Below are 19,866 nucleotides of genomic sequence, written 5' to 3' on the forward strand. Positions count from 1 at the left end.
GGACAGTGATGTTCGACGCTGCGGTAGATGCTGAAGAAATTTCAGTTGCAGGCAACCAAGTTCAGGCAGCGTGTGCAAGTAGACTTTGATGTAAGCGATGGCTATAGCATGATCCAAGGGTAAGAGTTTCTGTATCAGCGTCACGCCATAGTTGACCTTCGATGACATGTGGTGGAGCTTCGTGGGAAAACATTACGGCTAGGGAAAGCTGTCGTCAGTTCCGATCCATCGCAAATGGAGTCTGTTGTACAAGATAACCCAGTTAAACTGTGAACAACGACATTAGGCCTTAATTCACATGATTGGGTGCTGAGTGGAACCGGGAAGTCGCTATGGGCGAATGTTAGGCCCGAGTTACCGACAGGTACATTTCGTGTAGTGGACCCACTGAAAAATAGTGACATATTAGATGCAGCTTCTTGATTAGTAAAGTGAAACATCATAAGCACACAGAAGAAGGACGGTGGTAGAGTAAAAGTCATCAATGTGGGTAATTTTTGTGCTTAGAAGGTTATGTTGTTAAAGAGAACTTTGTTGGTGGGGAACGAGTCAGCTGCATAGGAGGTGTAGGATATGAGGGGTGAGAGGGCATAGGATGCTGCTAAGACTGGGAACCAACTACTGGCGTACTGGAGGTCATATGGAATATGTCAGTCTCTGCAGCTGATTTTACAACAGGTTATTCATCAGCAGTTGGCTGACAGCATATTAGAAAAATTAGCGGTTCCTGAGAGAGGTGGGAATTGCAACTGTACCAAAAAAGTCTATGGATGGTTTGAGACAATATCGATTCTGTTGGGATTATCGCCATTTAAATAGGAAGACTACGACAGATGCCTACCCAACTCCAAACGTCACAGAGACTATTGATAATCTTTGGCAGTGTTGGGACTTCTCATCAGTGGCATTGAAGAGTGGGTATCATCAGTTAGAAGTGGCTCCAGAGGATAGAACGAAGACTTTGTCTTCAGCACCTTGGGGAAATTATCGCTATTTCCTTGGAGAAATTATTTGTTTGGTTTCAAGAATGCAGCAGCGACATTCCAAAGTTTGTAGATGAGGTGTTAAAAATACTGAAGTTTTGTCGATGCCAAGTGTATCTGGATGACATATTTGTTTTTGCATTGGGTGTTCAGTAACAGAAATATTCAAGAGATTACGAGCTGCATGCCTAACATTGTGTAGGGAGAAATGCCACTTTGTGTTGCAAGATTATTTGGGTGAAATAATTACTAAGGTTGGTGTGAGGACTGATCAGAGTCTTATATAGGCGCTGCAAGATTTTCCAGACCAGGAATGAGAAAGGAGCTACAATCTTTTCTGGGACCCAGAAATTTTTGTAGAAAGTTCTCAAGTGGGTTTGTGGATATGTCACGACTGCTTATGCAGTTATTATAGAAATATATCAAGTTTTTGTGATTTTAAGACTGTCAAGGTCGTTCGTCGAATTAATGGAGATACTAACGTTGAATCCAGTGTTGATGTTTCCAGATTTCATAAGGAATTTATATTATTATGTGATGCATCAGACCATGCCCTCGTGTGCAGTTTGTGCCTGAGGCTGATGGAGATGAACACCGTATCACATGTGTATTAAGACAACGTAAGGGGAACCAGAACGTTCTATCTTCTCCATGTTAATTTCAGCAAATACAAGGAACATTTTTAGCTGAAGCATTAAACTTACAGCTCCAAAATTTGGAGAATATTTTCAATGAGTACAAAGTTATAACGCCATGTTAAGTAATACTTATTGGTTTCTGATTTGCAGTTTTTTTAAATGTTGCCAATTTTTTCTCTAAAGTTTTGCATCTTTACTTCTGTAGCTCCTTAATTATACAATTTTTTTACAATTTGTTATAACAATTAAGGAAATTAAATAAATGGTATTGTAGTTAGTAGTTTTTAAGAAAATGTTCCCTAAATATGAAAATTAGAAAATTAGAAACTTGCAGCAAATGGCTACAAAGTCTTTTAATACACTCCATATGATGGGTCATCAGCATCCTCTTCTCTTTCTAGTGCTAGTTTTCTTTTCACAGGTCTCTGCTTCCGTTTTGCTACGTGTTGCAGACTTCTGTCTCTTCTTGCTGCATTTCTTAGTCTTTCTTCATCCGTTAGGCGCATTGCGAAAATGCTATTGTGCTTGGTTGGAAACCTAAGCATTTCAGCACATAACGTTTCCGGCACTGTATGTTGCAACTGCATCATACACTCCAAAGTGCAATCTGAAAAAAATTCTTTTCACGCCCTCTACTTCCATTGTTCAACTGTGCCATGAAAATTTCCCTCAGAACGTTCTTTATATTCCTCCTTGGTATTGGCCTTACATCTACAATGTTTGGAGAGAGTAGCAACATCAATAATTTTGCAACTGTCTGCACTGGTAGCTGTCACGATTCCATTTAGACATTTACGACCTCTACCTTGCCATGATCCATCCAAAGAAATAGTCGTTCTCCACAATTTCCATTATCAGTCACAGCCTCTTTAGCTGCTTTCTCCATCGTTGTTTGTGCAACATCTTCAGCAGAAGACCCTACCAATTCATTATAAAATTCGAACTTGGTTGGCGCTTTTGACAAGTTCATAATTCCACATAACATTGTTCCTCTAGCACTGCCCTTTCCTATGCTGTGCATGCCATACACTAGCCTAACATTTATGTCATACACCTTCTTTCCTTTGTTAACACTACTAGTAATACTATTAGAACTATAAAACAAAACTTCTCCACCAGATTTGTCACTCTTCATTAAGATTTTACATGTAAAACCAATGTGTGAAATTATTTTCAATTCGCGTCCTCTTTCTTTGCAAACTTGGAATAATACATTATGTTTCAAAGTATTTGACAGCAAGGAAATGTTAATATTTCATTCACATCATTACTGTAACTTTCAAATTTTTGTCTGCTATTAAAAGGTTTCTTGCTGGAAGAAGTTTTCTCACACAGATTGAGAGTGGATGGTGAAGCAGCATCTCCCTTAGAAACAACAAAGGATTTGTTGTTGCACTCATTGCGTCTTTACTTATACATTCGATTGCTGAAATGGGACATATTTATATCCACAAACAAAATATGTAAAACATATACGAGGAACATTCGTAAAATACTCAAAATTCCTGAACGTAACAACAAACACATAGCAAACATCACAAGTCCACAAACACGGCTTGCCATTTATGTTTGCGGATATGAACAATTACGTGTCACAGAGATAAAGGCCTACAACGTTGGAAAACAAAACACTGGCGGTTGCCACCACTAAACTCTGCCTAAAGACAGCGAGCAGTGACGTCAGAGATAAAATGCTAACTCGCTATGGCCATTTACGTGGCGCGACGCGGTGCATCAACTTTGAAATGGTAGAAAACACGCCAAGTGAAGCCTGACTTGTTTTAATCAGAAAAGTCTAAATAGTGTTACAAAGAAGAACCCCAAAAAACGTTAATTTTGACATTTTCATCGTTCCTGCTCCCCTTAATGTAACGGAGAGAAATTATGCAATGGCAGAGAGAGAGATGAGTGGTCTACTGTATGGTGTAACGTACAGCCTGTGTTACCTGTCTGGAAAGAAGATCAGTGTGGTGACAGATCATGCTGCTTTTAAATGGTAACTAGGTTTGAAGCCGCTATCCAGTAGGCTGACAAGATTGGCCTTAGAGCTCAGTGATTCTGAGTATGAAGTGAAAGGGAGGTTGAGGCACTAGGCTTGCAAAATAGACCAGCAACTTTTGCATGGAATGGACGACAGTAACATAAGCTACGTCACAGAGCCCCTCCCATCTCTGTGCCGCCTCCCTCTGAGGTAAAGTCCAGGCTGTACGCTGAGGCACCGGGAGGGTGACAGTCTCCCGCCGCCCTGACTTATTTCCCTGGCTGGCGCCGTGCTGTGGCATCAACTGGAGGAGACCGGGCTTCGAGTCTGCGAGCACAGCCCGTTTGACGGCTTTGTCATGCTAGCAGGGCAGGAGAGAGAAAGTTGCACATATCAACAAATACATCGATACATCGCGACATGATGCACTTCTACTTACCTTTCCTTACACGCCTACACCGGCCGCTGCAAGTGCGGTCTCCGCCACCGGTCTAGGTCCAGGGGCCATAGATCTGCGTTGGTGTGATGAAAATTTTGACAACACAGAATTTCCACGTCAGTTTGATGGTTAAATCAATGAGAAATGTTTCTAAAAAATTTTAAATCGAAAACAGCAAATGTCCATTGAATACTCTCAATTTAAGATGTACCTGTGGGGGAGAACAAAGAATTTTATTACAGGTATGTTCGGTGCTCTGCTTGCAACCACGCTGCAAATAGCAGAGAAGAAATTCCTCATGGTGACTCAATTCAGAACCTTGCGGACTTTTATTTCGCGAATCATTGGTGTCAAACCTTACAGTACCTACTGAGAAAAATGCGTGAGTAACGAATATTGCTCTGGATTGTTGTTCGCCGTTGAAACATTGTTATCCTGCCATTAGTATTATTCGTCAGTCTAGATGCTGATTAAACTGTGAAGGTTTGTTTAGATTGCCAAACGCTACACGGGCTCATAAATGAAATCTACGTATTAGTGACGATCATAAGGATTAGAGGCTGACAAAGAGATCTTTTGCTGACTAATTACGACGAGCAGCACCAACGCATCCCTGAAGGTATGTGCACAGAAAGAGCCCAACCAGTGGAGCATTGGCAGCTCAGTACCAACAACGACAAATTGTACCCCACTACCACTAAGGAAACTGCAATGGAGGAAGCTTTTTGCGAAATGCTGACCGCATCTGGCTGACTGCGGATCGAGGGCTGTGAGTGTTAGCCGTTCTGGGACAGTATTTGGATGCTTTCGTATCTGAGGTGAAAAGCAGACTAAGTGGTCGATAGTAAAGCACCGTATCAACACTGGACATCGTCCACCAATTAGCTAGCTCTTCTATGAGTCTAGGCAGTCGCCAGTCGGAAGACACATAATTCTGGTTGGAGATCCTGCATGGTCATTCAAATTTCAGACAGTCCTTGGTCCTCTCCTGGGCCAATTGTGAAGAAGTGCAGAATATGGAGTTCTTGCATCGACTGAACAAAATCTTGAATAACATGTCTACACATTGCCACGTAGTGATGACATCCTAAAGTGCATGAAAGTGGCAAAGTGTATCTCTAGTAATGATTTGCAAACAGACTCCTAGCAAAATGAGGTTGAGGAGCATGACCGGACCTTTGGCGTATGGTGGGTAACATGCTTAGTCACCATTAATGAACGAAGCCTTATTGCTATCGGGATGACACTGTCGCTTTTGGAAGACATCTGAATAACATCTAAACTGCCTACAACCTTTATGGGATCTGTTCAGACTGATTTCCGATTCCGAAAAGGTGCACCTTCACCACGTAGAAAACAAGAAGCTTTGAGCATTTAGTTCGTACCAAAGGAGTCCTTCCTGATCCAGTGGAAATAATAGCCGTAACGATCCTCGACACATTCATGATGTGAAAAGTTCTGGTTGTTGTTTTTTGGGGACGAGATCATACAGCGAGGTCGTCGGTATAATCGGATTGGGGAAGGACGGGGAAGGAAGCCGGCCGTGCCCTTTCACAGGAACCATCCCGACATTTGGCTGGAGCGATTTTGGAAAATCACGGCGGACCTAAATCAGGATGGCCGGACGCAGGATTGAACCGTCGTCCTCCTGAATGCGAGTCCAGTGTGCTAACCAGTGCGCCACCTCGCTCGGTGGAGAAGTTCTCTCACAATGTGCTCATACTACTTGCCATTTATAAGGAACTCCTGTTTTGTGTACCAATCCACTTCATTTGCGCGTATTTCTAGGAGCCTTAAAATCTTCCTGTAACGAGAGCCACAAACATGTTTGCTTGCCCTTAGGTTGTCTCTGACACTTCTGCACGTTTCATAACGAGAAAGCCGAGACAGAACGTTTCCCTGACGCTAGCGTTTGTGGAGTGGGTTCAGTTCTAATATTCAGGAAGGTGCTTCCGCCGTACTCTCCACATTCGAGATAAACTACCTGCACCTGAGAAAGTGTGTCTTTCAGTTAGCTGAATCATTAAAATGTTCTTGGCGTATTTATTTGGCTAACCATTCACCAGTGCGATGGACCATAACAACAGTGAAGAAGAAGGTACTGATCAAAGGAGGATTACAATTAAAAAAGGGAACATCGTATTAGAATTACTGTAACCTGATAGGGCAGAAATGTTTGGTTATCATCCCAACACATATACAGTCAGCAATTTTTCTACTTTTCCATGAACTCCAAAATCTCATCGCCTGGAATTCGTAAATACTGCCTTAGTCTCAGTTATCTTTGGGCAGGACTCTACCGATCTGTTAGACACTATCTGAGCTACTGTGAGGAATGCCAGCGATGGAAGCACCTGCCACGGCTACCTCCGGGACATCTGGCACCAATTCTGCCCGCAGCAGCACCACTGTACCGTACTGGTACCGACATCTAGAGGAGCTGCCCTAAGTTGACATATAATTATTTTGGCTGAATACCTCACATTTTATGGTTTCACCAAGGCAGTGTCACTTCTCAAAGCTTCGGATGTTGCTATGATCCATGTACTATACATCATTTTGAAGTATAGTGCTCCAACACTGGTCATAGAAAGGTTTCGTTGTTGAGGTTAGAATGTGAGGTGATTTCATGTTGCGATATCACCCACATGATGACGACTCCTCTCCAGGCACACACGATTGGCCTCACAGAACACTTTAATGAGACCTTGGCAGATCTATTGGAGATGCAGACTGATGTCAAACAGGAGTGGAATACAAAATGCCCCGTGTAACATTCTTGAACATAGCAGAAAAAGGGACTTCACGACAGTCGTGAGACAGAAATGAAAACAGATTCACAGCGCCCGTTTCATCGCGACAATACTCAGTACAGCTGCATGAAACACATCATCAGGACGAAAGAAGCAAGATAGCTGACTCATGTACAGACCTTAAACACAGCCACGAAAAAGAGCGAGAGCACTACAATGTCTAAGGCCATCCCGTGCGATACAGCCAGGTGGATTCCGTATGGACATTTATAGCTGTGTGGGAAGGTGGTCTCCAGGAAAAGATACTAAAGCAGATCTACTTTGTGCTGTATCGTATCCTTTGTCGGCTCTTAGATGCCACTTACAAAGTCGAGGATTGTGACCCCCTCATCAAGAGGACCAATATGTAGAGATGTCGTCCATGTACTTCATGTGACGACGTACTAGAGTCCTGAGGAGCAGATCAGCTCTGGAAGCTCCACATTAAAGGAAACTGAAGACCCCCTCGACGACTGTGAAGCTTTGTCAGAGCGACTACCTTCAATGTTTGCCATCTTGCAGTGGATGTGACAACACGACTGGAACGTGAGAATCCCAGTATTGTCATGCCGAGCTTCACTGACAGGGTTTAGATCCAGGGTGCTGCAGTCGGCTCCAGTGAGAACATCAGAAACAGCAAGTCGCTGTTTCTCCAGGAGAGGGAGAAATGCCGTGGACTGCACTGTATGCAATGTGGTGTAACGGTCAGCCGTCATTGACAGGCATGCCGATTATATTAGATTAGATTCCAGTTTCGTTCCATAGACCCAAGGATGAGATGATTCTCGTGGGTATGTAACACGTTAGAAACTATAACATAGAAAGCATAGAAGATTTCAATATAAAACTCACTTCCCCTATCATTTGTCAAGAGATGGTCAAAACATGTGCCTTCCTGCTTAGGTGAGGGATAACATGCTTTCTTATCATGCAGCTGGCCTGGGTTTGATTCCCGGCTGAGTTGGATGTTTTCTCCGTTCGTGTCCTAGGGATTGTGTTGTCCTCATCATCATTTCGTCATAATTGACACGCAGGTTGCCCAATGTGAAGTCACCTGAAATAAGACTTGAAACCCGGTGGCCGAACTTCCCAGAACTGGGCCTCCTGACCATCAATACCAAACGATCATATCATTTTGTCAAAATATATGATTACATCTCAGTAAATTGGAACTGATAATATTTGGAGAATTCATACACTGTCCAAAGGTGACATAGTTAACTACGTTTAATAAATTTATCATACACAAAATACCTAATCTTGACTGTTGTGACCAAGTGATGTCTTAACAGAATCTAACGTTTCTACTTAAGCTGTTCTAACAGTTCCTTATAACATACTCATCTGTAGAGTAGAAGGAATTCTCTACCAAAAAACGTGTTTCAAACTCTGCTTTAATTGTGTTTTATCAGAAAGTTTTTAATGGTGCTGGAAATTTACTGAAAATGTGTGTTCATGGCTATTGGATCAATTTTGCACCTAGTTGAGCCATTTTAGGTCTTTATGTACATTGTTCTCTTCCTAGTACTGACACTGCGTATTGAGCTATTGGTTGAAAAAGAGGCATACTATTAGCAACAAATTTCATTAAGAAATGAATGTACTAAGAAGCAATGTTTACGATACCCAGTTCGATGAACAGGTTTCTACGTGATGTTCCTGAATTTACTCCACAAATGATTCTTATTATACTCTTTTGAACTGTAAAAACTTTTTCTCGATTTGACGAGTTATACCAAAATATGTTCACACATGAGATTACAGAATGAAAGTAAGCAAAGTACGCATTTTTTTTTTTTTTTTTTTTTTTTTTTTTTTTTTTTTTTTTTTTTTTTTTTTTACATTTGTATCTCCTACATCTGACGTCATTAGCTTTGCAAATATAGACTTGCTTAGGCGCTTTATCAATTCTGTGATATGCCCTTCCCAAGTGAACTCATTATCGAGTTGTAATCCCAGAAATGTAACAATGTCAACCGCTTCTATCTGTATGCGTTCATATGTTAGACATATGCTGGGAGGAAGTCTCTTACAGGTTCTGAAATGCATAAGTTAAGTTCAGAGAAAATTTGAGTCTCGTAACAAATAAATACCCCACTCATACGGTTATAGTTGGTGGGGGCTTCAACCTTCCCTCGATATGTTGGCAAAAATACTTGTTCAAAACCGGTGGTAGGCAGAAAACATCTTCCGAGATTGTTCTAGGTGCTTTCTCCGAAAATTATTTCGAGCAGTTAGTCCACGAACTCACGCGAATTGTAAATGGTTGCGAAAACACACTTGACCTCTTAGCCACAAACAATCCCGAGCTAATAGAGAGTATCATGATTGATACAGGGATTAGTGATCACAAGGTCGTTGTAGCTAGGCTCAATACCGTTTCTTCCAAATCCACCAGAAACAAAGGCAAAATAATTTTGTTTAAAAAAGTGGATAGAGTGTCACTAGAAGCCTTTCCTAAGAGACAAACTCCATTCCTTCCGAACTGACTATGCAAATGTAGACGAGATGTGGCTCAAATTCAAAGATATAGTAGCAACAGCAATTGAGAGATTCATACCTCATAAATTGGTAAGAGATGGAACTGATCCCCCATGGTACACAAAACAGGTCCGAACGCTGTTGCAGAGGCAACGGAAAAAGCATGCGAAGTTCAGAAGAACGCGAAATCCCGAAGATTGTCTAAAATTTACAGACGCGCGAAATTTGGCACGGACTTCAATGCGAGATATTTTTAATAGGTTCCACAATGAAACATTGTCTCGAAATTTGGTAGAAAATCCGAAGAAATTCTGGTCGTATGTACAGTACACAAGCGGCAAGACGCAGTCAATACCTTCGCTGCGCAGTGCCGATGGTACTGTTACCGACGACTGTGCCGCTAAAGCGGAGTTATTGAACGCAGTTCTCCGAAATTCCTTCACCAGGGAAGACGAATGGAATATTCAAGAATTTGAAACACGAACAGCTGCTAGCATGAGTTTCTTAGAAGTAGATACCTTAGGAGTTGCGAAGCAACTCAAATCGCTTGATACGGGCAAGTCTTCAAGTCCAGATTTTATACCGATTAGGTTCCTTTCAGATTACGCTGATACAATAGCTCCCCACTTAGCAGTCATGTACAACCGTTCGCTCACCGATAGATCTGTACCTACAGATTCAAAAATTGCGCAGGTCGCACCAGTGTTTAAGAAGCGTAGTAGGAGTAATCCATCGAACTACAGACCTATATCATTGACGTCGGTTTGCAGTAGGGTTTTGGAGCATATACTGTATTCAAACATTATTAATTACCTCGAAGGGAACGGTCTATTGATACGTAATCAGCATGGTTTCAGAAAACATCGTTCTTGTGCAACGCAACTAGCTCTTTATTCGCACGAAGTAATGGCCGCTATCGGCAGGGAATCTCAAGTTGATTCCGTATTTCTAGATTTCCGGAAAGCTTTTGACACCGTTCCTCACAAGCGACTTCTAATCAAGCTGCGGGCCTATGGGGTATCGTCTCAGTTGTGCGACTGGATTCGTGATTTCCTATCAGGAAGGTCGCAGTTCGTAGTAATAGACGGCAAATCATCGAGTAAAATTGAAGTGATATCAGGTGTTTCCCAGGGAAGCGTCCTGGGACCTCTGCTGTTCCTGATCTATATAAATGACCTGGGTGACAATCTGAGCAGTTCTCTTAGGTTGTTCGCACATGATACTGTAATTTACCGTCTAGTAAGGTCATCCGAAGACTAGTATCAGTTGCAAAGCGATTTAGAAAAGATTGCTGTATGGTGTGGCAGGTGGCAGTTGACGCTAAATAACGAAAAGTGTGAGGTGATCCACATGAGTTCCAAAAGAAATCCGTTGGAGTTCGATTACTCGATAAATAGTACAATTCTCAAGGCTGTCAATTCAACTAAGTACCTGGGTGTCAAAATTACGAACAACTTCAGTTGGAAAGACCACATAGATAATATTGTGGGGAAGGCGAGCAAAAGGTTGCATTTCATTGTCAGGACACTTAGAAGAAGCAACAAGTCCATTAAAGAGACAGCTTACACTACACTCCTTCGTCCTCTGTTAGAATACTGCTGCGTGGTGTGGGAGCCTTACCAGGTGGGATTGACGGAGGACATCGAAAGGGTGCAAAAAAGGGCAGTTCGTTTTGTATTATCACGTAATAGGGGAGAGATTGTGGCAGATATGATACGCGAGTTGGGATGGAAGTCATTAAAGCAAAGACGTTTTTCGTCGCGGCGAGATCTATTTACGAAATTTCAGTCTCCAACTTTCTCTTCCGAATGCTAAAATATTTTGTTGAACCCAACCTATATAGGTAGGAATGAAATAAAATAAGAGAAAGCAGAGCTCGAACAGAAAGGTTTAGGTGTTCGTTTTTCCCGTGCGCTGTTCGGGAGTGGAATGGTAGATAGTATGATTGTGGTTTGATGAACCCTCTGCCAAGCACTTAAATGTGAATTGCAGAGTAATCATGTAGATGTAGATGTAGATGTAGACTGCCGATCGCCCATTCAAACCAAACCACCAGCATCTATTTGTCATTTAGTGGTTTTCATTTCTGGAAAGTTTCTGAAATTTGAAATGTTCATATAATATGGATTTTTCGATGCTGTAAAAACGGCAGCATTATCGATTCAGGAATCACTTGTCTTGATTCTGTATGTTCGTGGTTGTAACAAACACGCTTTCGATTGTAAGTGCTGTGGTAGACTGATGGCTTTGCTTTGAGGTTTTTGTCTCGATTGTAGTTACAACATTACACCTTGATAGTTTGCCAGTTCATTAAAGGACCAAATAGAAAAAACTCATACAGGTAATACCACTCTGGTTAAAAATTGATTTGAAGAGGTACCGTTAATTGTTACATTACCACAGATTAAAATTCATTATTACATTCTCACAGAATAACGTTCACTGCTCCTGCTCTTTTACAAAACTAAGGAAGCCGCAGTACTGTTGGCTATGGTGATGTGCCGCAGGCTGTCCTACGTGTCCTCCGACGCCGAGATGTATTTGTAGCGTCTGCCATTCACGCACGCACGCACACACACACACACACACATACACACACACACACACAGATACAGTTGGCAAAGCCAACATGTTATAATAGCAACATCGTTCCACCCACTGGTGGTCTGTTCGGTTACAATATTGATCCACTCCACAACTTTCGTTGCAAGTACTTTGGTGCACTGGGAGCCCCACACACATCCTCTTCAGTTACAGACCACTGCCTGACTCCTAGCTGTAGGCACCCTGCATGCCCACCACGGCTTGCCAACTTCCCCTGCGGTCTATGCTACCTCTGTCTGCCTACTCTGTCTCTCACAATTTAATTATATAATGCAAGTTTGTTCTACCAAAACTTATCAATTTATCAGCGGCTACAATATATTCACAATCAGACTTTACTAACTGAATAACTTTTCATTGTGAAATACTTTAGACAAATGTGTAAAATTAAGGACAATTATTTTATTGAAAGCGAGGACAACAAAATGATTAATTTGGTTATAGAAACTGTTGTGTATTCTGTGTAGTACACAAGAAACTCAAATCCATTGAGGAAGTAATTGCAGCTGCATCCAAGATTGTTTGGGCAAGACTCAATAGCAGGACTGGTCATAAATTATAATTGGATTCTTGTATTGGTAACCAAACTCACTTTGTAATGTTACTGAAAACTTGAGAGAGAACCATTAGATGATTATTATGTAAGTTTCTCAATCATATTGTAATCACTGGATGGGACTTTAATTCAACAACTGGTGGGTATAATTACAATTTTGTTAGTGGCAGACGTGACAAGGCATCCTGCGAAACATCAATAAATGCGTTCTCTGATAACTACCAACAACATATAGTTCAGAATTCCAGTCAAGACGGAAGTAGTGTATATTGGATCTAATGAAACAAATACACCTGATCTGTCTGAGAATGTCTAGAGTGAAACTTGTATCAATACCTATGAGGTAGCTGTAACAACAACGATTACCACTGTAAAAAGGGCAACAAAAACAATTCTATGGATTTATAAGTTCACTAAAGTAGATTAAGATGAAGAAATTGTTTTTTTCTGCTCAGGACAGGAGAATTTAGAGCAACTATGGCTCAAATTCAAGGGAATAGTTGACCATACCCTGGATAAGTATGTACCTGGCAGAACAGTTCGTGGTCGATGGGACGTTCCTTGGCATATGGTCACTGTGAAGAAGTTTCTAAGGAAACAGAGACAACCGCATATTAGATCTAAAACATGGAATACCGATGTACATAGAGGGTTGCTCATTTGGCTTTAAAGTACACAATGCGTGACGCCTTCGGTGAGTACCATAGTAGAATATTATCCAAAGATGTTTCACATAACACGAAGAAATATAGGTCGTATGTAAAGGCTGTTAGTGGCAACCGAGTTAGTGCTCAGAAACACATGGACAAGACAGGAACTGAAACTTTGGGTTTCAAGTGTTCCTTTACAAAGGCAAACTCACAAGTACTGCCCCAGTTTTATTCTCGTGCCAGTGCAAAGACGACTGATATAGACATTAGCGTCAGTGGCATTGAGGAACAGCTGAAGTCGTTACACTGAACAAAGCTCCAAGGCTTTGTGGAATCCCTGTCGGTTTCTATACCAGATTTGCGGCTCATTTAGAACCACTTTTAACCGTTATACATCGAAAATCACTCGAATAGAACTCTATGCCGTTTGGTGGGAAGAATGCACGGGTCATACGGGTGTCCACGAAGGACATCAGAACTGATCCACATTGGCAGCTATTTGTTGTAGAATCTCAGAACATACTCTGAGTTCAGAGACCTCCTCCATGCCAGCCATCACGGATTCTGTAAACATCGACGTCTGACGTCCAACTCGCTCTTTTTCCACATGAATCTCTGAAAGCCATGGATCAAGGCACTCAGATATGTGCAGTGTTTCTTGACTTCCAAGAGTTATTTGATTCAACAACATACATAATATTATCATCGACAGCACGTTCATATGGGCTGTCAAGACATGTTTTTGTTTACATTGAGAATTTGTTGGTAGGACGCACACAGAGAAATCCGTAGAATCTTGGATGGAGAATTTGAACTACACGAATCACCAAGAGCATACCATGAAGGGCAGTACAAATGATCACAGGCTTATTTGACTGCCTGGAGATATGTGGGAAAATATTAACTGGGGACACTCCGAGAAAGAGGTCGTCGTACTTATTGCGAGAAACATGTAAGAAAATGTCAAGAACTGTCTTTCTGGGCAAAAGCTAAAAATATTCTTCAGATCGTCACATCTATAGTAAAGATAAGTTGAGGCAAAGGACAGTTCTCACAGACATGTCCCAGAAGCCTTCGCATGCTGCACCCATGGATGGAACACAAACAAACCTCTACGTGGAGAAAATGATAGGATTAAGCTTAAGTACAGAAACCGCACAAAATTGCTGACAAAGATAACTGTGGAGAGTCAGTAACAATTTGAAGCAAACAAAATGGCCTGAGAATTACGGGATTTTAATTTAGAGACATAGGTACCTGATTATTTACTAGCAGAAATATAAATTTGCTGGCTAACATATAAGACTTTCTGTACGTTTATATTTTTAAAGCCACAAAGTTGTGATTACTCTCATAATTTTCGTACCAGTGCAATTTTACTCTGGTTGACAAATTTCGTTTTTGTCCATTGTACAATTTTACATGAAAATCGCTATCGGTAAAATATAATTCATATTGACTGTATAACCGCGTCCTTTTTTATTCAGATACTTTTAGTGTAGAACAGTACTTGTTTCCTGGATTCCTTAAGGCATTCGATACAGTTTCACATTTTCGAATGAAGAATATAGTCCGAGCTTTCTGAGTATTGGCCCAGATTCGAGACTGGATTTAGGACTTAAAAGCAGATATGGACAGATATATTTTCAGGAGTACTCCAATGACAGTGTCACTGTTGTGATTTCCACTGTCCATTGTACATACTTTCCTGCTAATAGCTTATGACTATAAGTAATGCTACTTAAGTTTAATAATGCCAAGGTCATTGAAGAGATTTTTGCAACTTGCTGCAATAGCAACTTCACTTAATCTTTCTTGCCAAACATATCCACATGCTGGTACAACATCAGTCTGTTGTGCACCTCGATGTAAAAGACGTCTCATATAGAATCCCATCCAGTGTGGACCCCATTGATATCTACGTGCGAAACTTGAATTCTAACAATACAGCTTTTTTGTAAGAAGGGAAGTTGTTTGTTGGGAATCAGTGATAAAGCTTTTACTTATTACCCAGACTCTTCCTGGTACTGGTTTGTTTATGCCCTCCATCAGCTTACTTGTGTCATCGGTAAACAAACAGATTCTGAAGAGGCCTTCATACCTGTGGTTCATCCTTAGTATAGGTCAAGGTGTAATATCGTTCATAAACTTTTAATATCAGCAGCAGAAGTCTACTAGATATTGTAAGGTAATAATTTTCTACATTGCAGAATGACCATGGCGGAGCCCTTGTTCTCAAATCCAAAGAAGGCTACAAGCAGATCGGGGTTGCCAGCTTTATCTATGACAAGTGCGACGTACCTATACCTGGTGGCTTCTCCAGGATAACCCACTTCCTCGACTGGATCACAAAAACTGTTGCAATTACTGTTGAGTGAGAAGCTGGCATTGATAGTTACAGTGTTCCATTACTAGAACACATTCAATATGTATTTCAATGAAACTAAAAAAAAAATCAGCACATGACACTTAATAATAAGCCAAAAAAGATGTTCTCAGACCACTGTCCCCCTGAGTGACGGAGTAGATTGAACTGCGCTTGATTGCAGCATACACCATGTGCTTTCTGTGGATCAGTTGTTTTCCTCTCTGGATGTTCCCAGCAAGTGACAATATGTGACTGAAGAAAACTGTTTATCTCTGTGTCAACATGGATTCAAGGAATAAAATTAATATGTAACTATGTTTCTTTTTAGTAATTTACGGGTAGAATGTATTTAGAGAGTGTTTTAATATTTTAATGTAGTCAAACCTATCTAATAATTGTTATTTGTTTCATGACAGCAATGTAGTGCTATATTTTTTCCATGTACCGCTGGGTCTACATTTGGTAACGGCCTGTATTAAAAATTTCAGTGGAAATGTTTTCACATTTTTTTGCATTGGATATTAATTTTTCAGAATATTTCAAAGATTTCAGTTATTTTCGAACAAAAATACTAAACAGTTTGAACATGCCCTAGAACTTCAGTCATTTATTTTTTTAAGTTTCCTGTTTTCGCGTTATTTTGCTGTAGAACCTTGCATCGTTCACCAGTATAAATTCTTCATTCACAAAATCTAAGTCAGGACTCGTATTTAGCTTACATCACCACACTTTGGTCTGTCAGCAAAGGACAGACATTGAAGACTGAGTGTTTAGTGGTCGACAGTGACACTGTATGTTACGTGACACTGAGGGCTAAAGTCTTGTTTCACAGCTCTTCAGGATCACTCAGTTACTGATACATCCTGCAGTACTGCAAAGACTGGAGGAAGAAGAAGATGAAGAAGAAGAAGGAACACTACTTCCTGATAATGCATTGTCGGTCTATCTGACCGTGGCAACATGAATATTGTCATGTCATTCCTAACACATCCAGATGGAACCTATTCGAACATGTGTATATAGTTTTCAAAACGCAATTGCAGCCTAAATAACAGTACAGTAGATTTGCCAGCATCAATGGAGTAACTTACACAACATCCCACCAACAGAAAGAGTGGAGGCAATGATGTTGCACTGGAAAACGAGGTTCAACTACTGGAATGTTTCTATATCCATCACCATATATGAGTTGATATCTTTTACACGAGTCTGACATATTCTAGGGTACTTGGTAAGGGATAATTCAAATCTTATTATCGCTTTCAAACAAGACAATATGAATTTAAAACACATTTATCAAGTACATGTAGGAAATAGGAATGAATTTATGAAGGTATGTGGAGTCTGTTGGTATTACACAAAGTAATGATTAAACAGGAAAATTGAATGACACCCAATAAAAGTGGAATTTCCAGCAACTTGTCTACGTATAGCAATGAAGGAGTTGAATATTTCAGTATACAATACATTATGATTATATTCACATGTAGGTCATGTATCCAGTCTGAGAATAGGCGTATAAATACACAGAACATTTGTCCATGTGTATGCACAAACTTGCATACTGCAAGGGCCATGTTAACTGAATAAACACTACAAGATATGAACAAAATAACTTGAAGATATTAAGGGGACACAAGTTCAACAAGAAGTAAATGTCATTGCCCTAGTGAAGTTATTTGTTATATTAAATGTAAAGGATGATGACGATGAACGAATTTTAGAAATACAGTAAAAATAAATCTACAGAGACCACACAAGTTGCATATTGTGTCGAAATCAGTTTAGTATGCAACAGCATGTTGACAAAACGTAAAGTTATTGATGCACGAAAGGCCATTCGACAGAAATTACGATTCCTGAGGTTAGGACACTCAGAATGAGTTAACTCTCTCACAGAAAAGTTTAATCCAACTGTATCTGTAGAGCGACTCACACACACTCCTGCTAAGGTACATGGGGCCAAAGAAGAAGGATTAGGATGTGCTGCTCCTGATTTCTTTAGCTGTCACAGAGACAGTTAAACAGACTCTACATACTGGGGTAGTGGGGAAGTACCATATATGTAGGCTCCGCAACCTGTAAGCTTCACCAAGCATGCCCTATTTGTTTAGAGTAAGGGTTCTGAAAGAATTCTTGGTGTAATGGATCTAATATTCCTAAAACCTTCAATGCCTGGCATCCATGAACCCAGAGATCTAAAAACGTGTGCTGAAATATTGCGATGGCACAAATAGTCGAACAAAAAGCCCTAACATTAGGTGGCACACAAACATTATTAAACATGTGTTATGCGGCAGAACCAGTAAAGGTACTGACATTCAGCATAAAAAGATAAATATCAATCTCTGGACTACATATATTATGTTACTTCCATTGAAACAAAAGGGCAGCTATGACTGCTCACAGCATCAGCCACTGCTGGAATTACAGCTCATATGAATAAAATCACATCAGTCATTCGACAGTTTAGGGAAAGGCAAATCATTAAACAAATATGGCGAGAGTAGTCTGAAAACCACACAAATCAGCACATGAAAGATTTTGTCATAGGCATGTTATTGCACATGGACTGCATGACTTGTACATACAATGCAATATTCAAGACATAATTGAGGATTCGATTACATCTTAATGGTTATTGATATGTATTCCAATTTTTCCTCGACATTGCCAGTGATAAGGTGAAGTTGGGTGGATGTTTGAACAACTGATGCCGTATCCTGGAAACCTTCAAACTGACTATGGAGATGAAATTTACAATAGGCATTTCAAGGCGTTAATGCAGTTGTATAGAATATACTAATACTCTGCTCCTCTCCCTTGAAACGTTTGAATAGCATGAAAAAAAACAAATTTCGATACATTTTAATCTTTGAGTATCATACTAATGGCTAGACACACTCCCACACTCTCCCACAAAGAACTGAACAGCCTAACTGAACTGCATGTCATACAATATGAATGAAACGGCTTAATATTCACAGTTATGAGACTCTAACTCAATCATATTAAAATGGAAGATCCATAGTATCAGACATTTAATGGAGGTGATTTGGTCTTTCAGAGTAGAAGACTGAATTTGAGAAATCATATGTACTGAACTGAACATCAGAAATATTTACCATTTTCAAACTGCAGAGATGAAACACAAGGATGTATATCTTAAAAGATGGCAAAGGTGAAGAAATTTCTGGGCTTTTTACACAGAAGAATTGGAGGAGAGCTCTGAACCACATGTGTTTCTCGTGGAGTGGTTCATAACATATCCAGAATTTGGTCAGTAGTTAAGTAGGTTGGTTTCCCATCATTAGATGACAGTTGACTGGATGCCTGTGATTTGCTATACAGTGCGTTTCTGCAAGAGCATGCAAAAATCCAATAGGACATAGTGATAGTGGATGCTCCATTGAACAATTTGAGGTAGGGAATCTGGGGCTGGAGAAGCCAGCTTAAGGAGATAATAGGAAAAAAATCACAGTGTGATGTACTTTTTTTATTTACATTAGTTATAGTTAACTGCAAATACCATCACTGACAAAACAAACGTACCATTTGCACTGTATCTTGTAAAACACTCCAACGGCCAATCAACCTAAATGCAAGGGCAACCTCGGTGATCAAGATTTTGACATAACCTGAGAAATATCCCTGGTGTGTTAGGAAGTGCATCAGAGGTGGTGGTAGCGTTATAGATAAGCTACTGATCGAACTACATGTGGGGTCCTGCCCACTCGTCTCGTATAGGGTGCCTAAAGGATGCTGTGTTCTGGGAATGCTATACAACAACTCAAGCAAATCACATTAATAGTTTTTATTACAATGAAGAAGATCGACAATACATAACTTTATAATTACAACGAGTAATCGCAAGCGATGGGTAACACGTAAAAACTCAAAGACCTCTGCTGTATACAGTGCTCATGCGAGTTTGTCACACAGTTCGTGGATCACTATTAACTGTTGCGCGAGTGACGGTCAAGTAGGGTGCGGCCGAGACTGGCAGGAACAGCGCTTATATTCTCTTCAGGTAGAGGCCGCTCCTGTCGTTGTGCAGTCCGTGTCAGCAAGCTATCGGCTGGCATCGTCTCACAGCCTCCTCTGCTCATGCTTTCTTCATCGTCGTGCCGGAGGTTGTGGTTACGCCGGAATATTCCTCCCCTGTGGGGGAACCTGGAGTGTGGGCGCATCGCGGGTTGGAAGAGGAAGTATCAACTTGTAGTACGACTGGTTTGTCAGAATCAAAGTGAACTAAGCATCGATCACTAACAAATGCAACTCATCTGTCCAAACAAAGGGGACATTCTTGCGACGCAAGCAATGCAATGGAGCGGTGATTTGTGCAGTATTCGGTATGAACCGAATGTAAAAGTT

General features: G+C 40.7%; 1 protein-coding gene across 2 annotated transcripts in view; it reads left to right on the forward strand.

The window, feature by feature from the left end:
• Nucleotides 1-15,991, forward strand: part of LOC124551196 (collagenase-like) — a 196,458-nt gene extending 180,467 nt beyond the window's left edge. For both annotated transcript variants that reach the window (XM_047126184.1, XM_047126187.1), the window contains one exon: nucleotides 15,335-15,991. In XM_047126184.1, the coding sequence (XP_046982140.1) occupies nucleotides 15,335-15,502 (168 nt within the window). In that variant the 3' untranslated portion in view covers nucleotides 15,503-15,991. The remainder of the gene's footprint in view (nucleotides 1-15,334) is intronic.
• The last annotated feature ends 3,875 nt before the right edge of the window (nucleotides 15,992-19,866 follow it).

This window comes from Schistocerca americana, chromosome 9 (assembly GCF_021461395.2).
Source record: "Schistocerca americana isolate TAMUIC-IGC-003095 chromosome 9, iqSchAmer2.1, whole genome shotgun sequence".
NCBI lineage: Eukaryota > Metazoa > Arthropoda > Insecta > Orthoptera > Acrididae > Schistocerca > Schistocerca americana.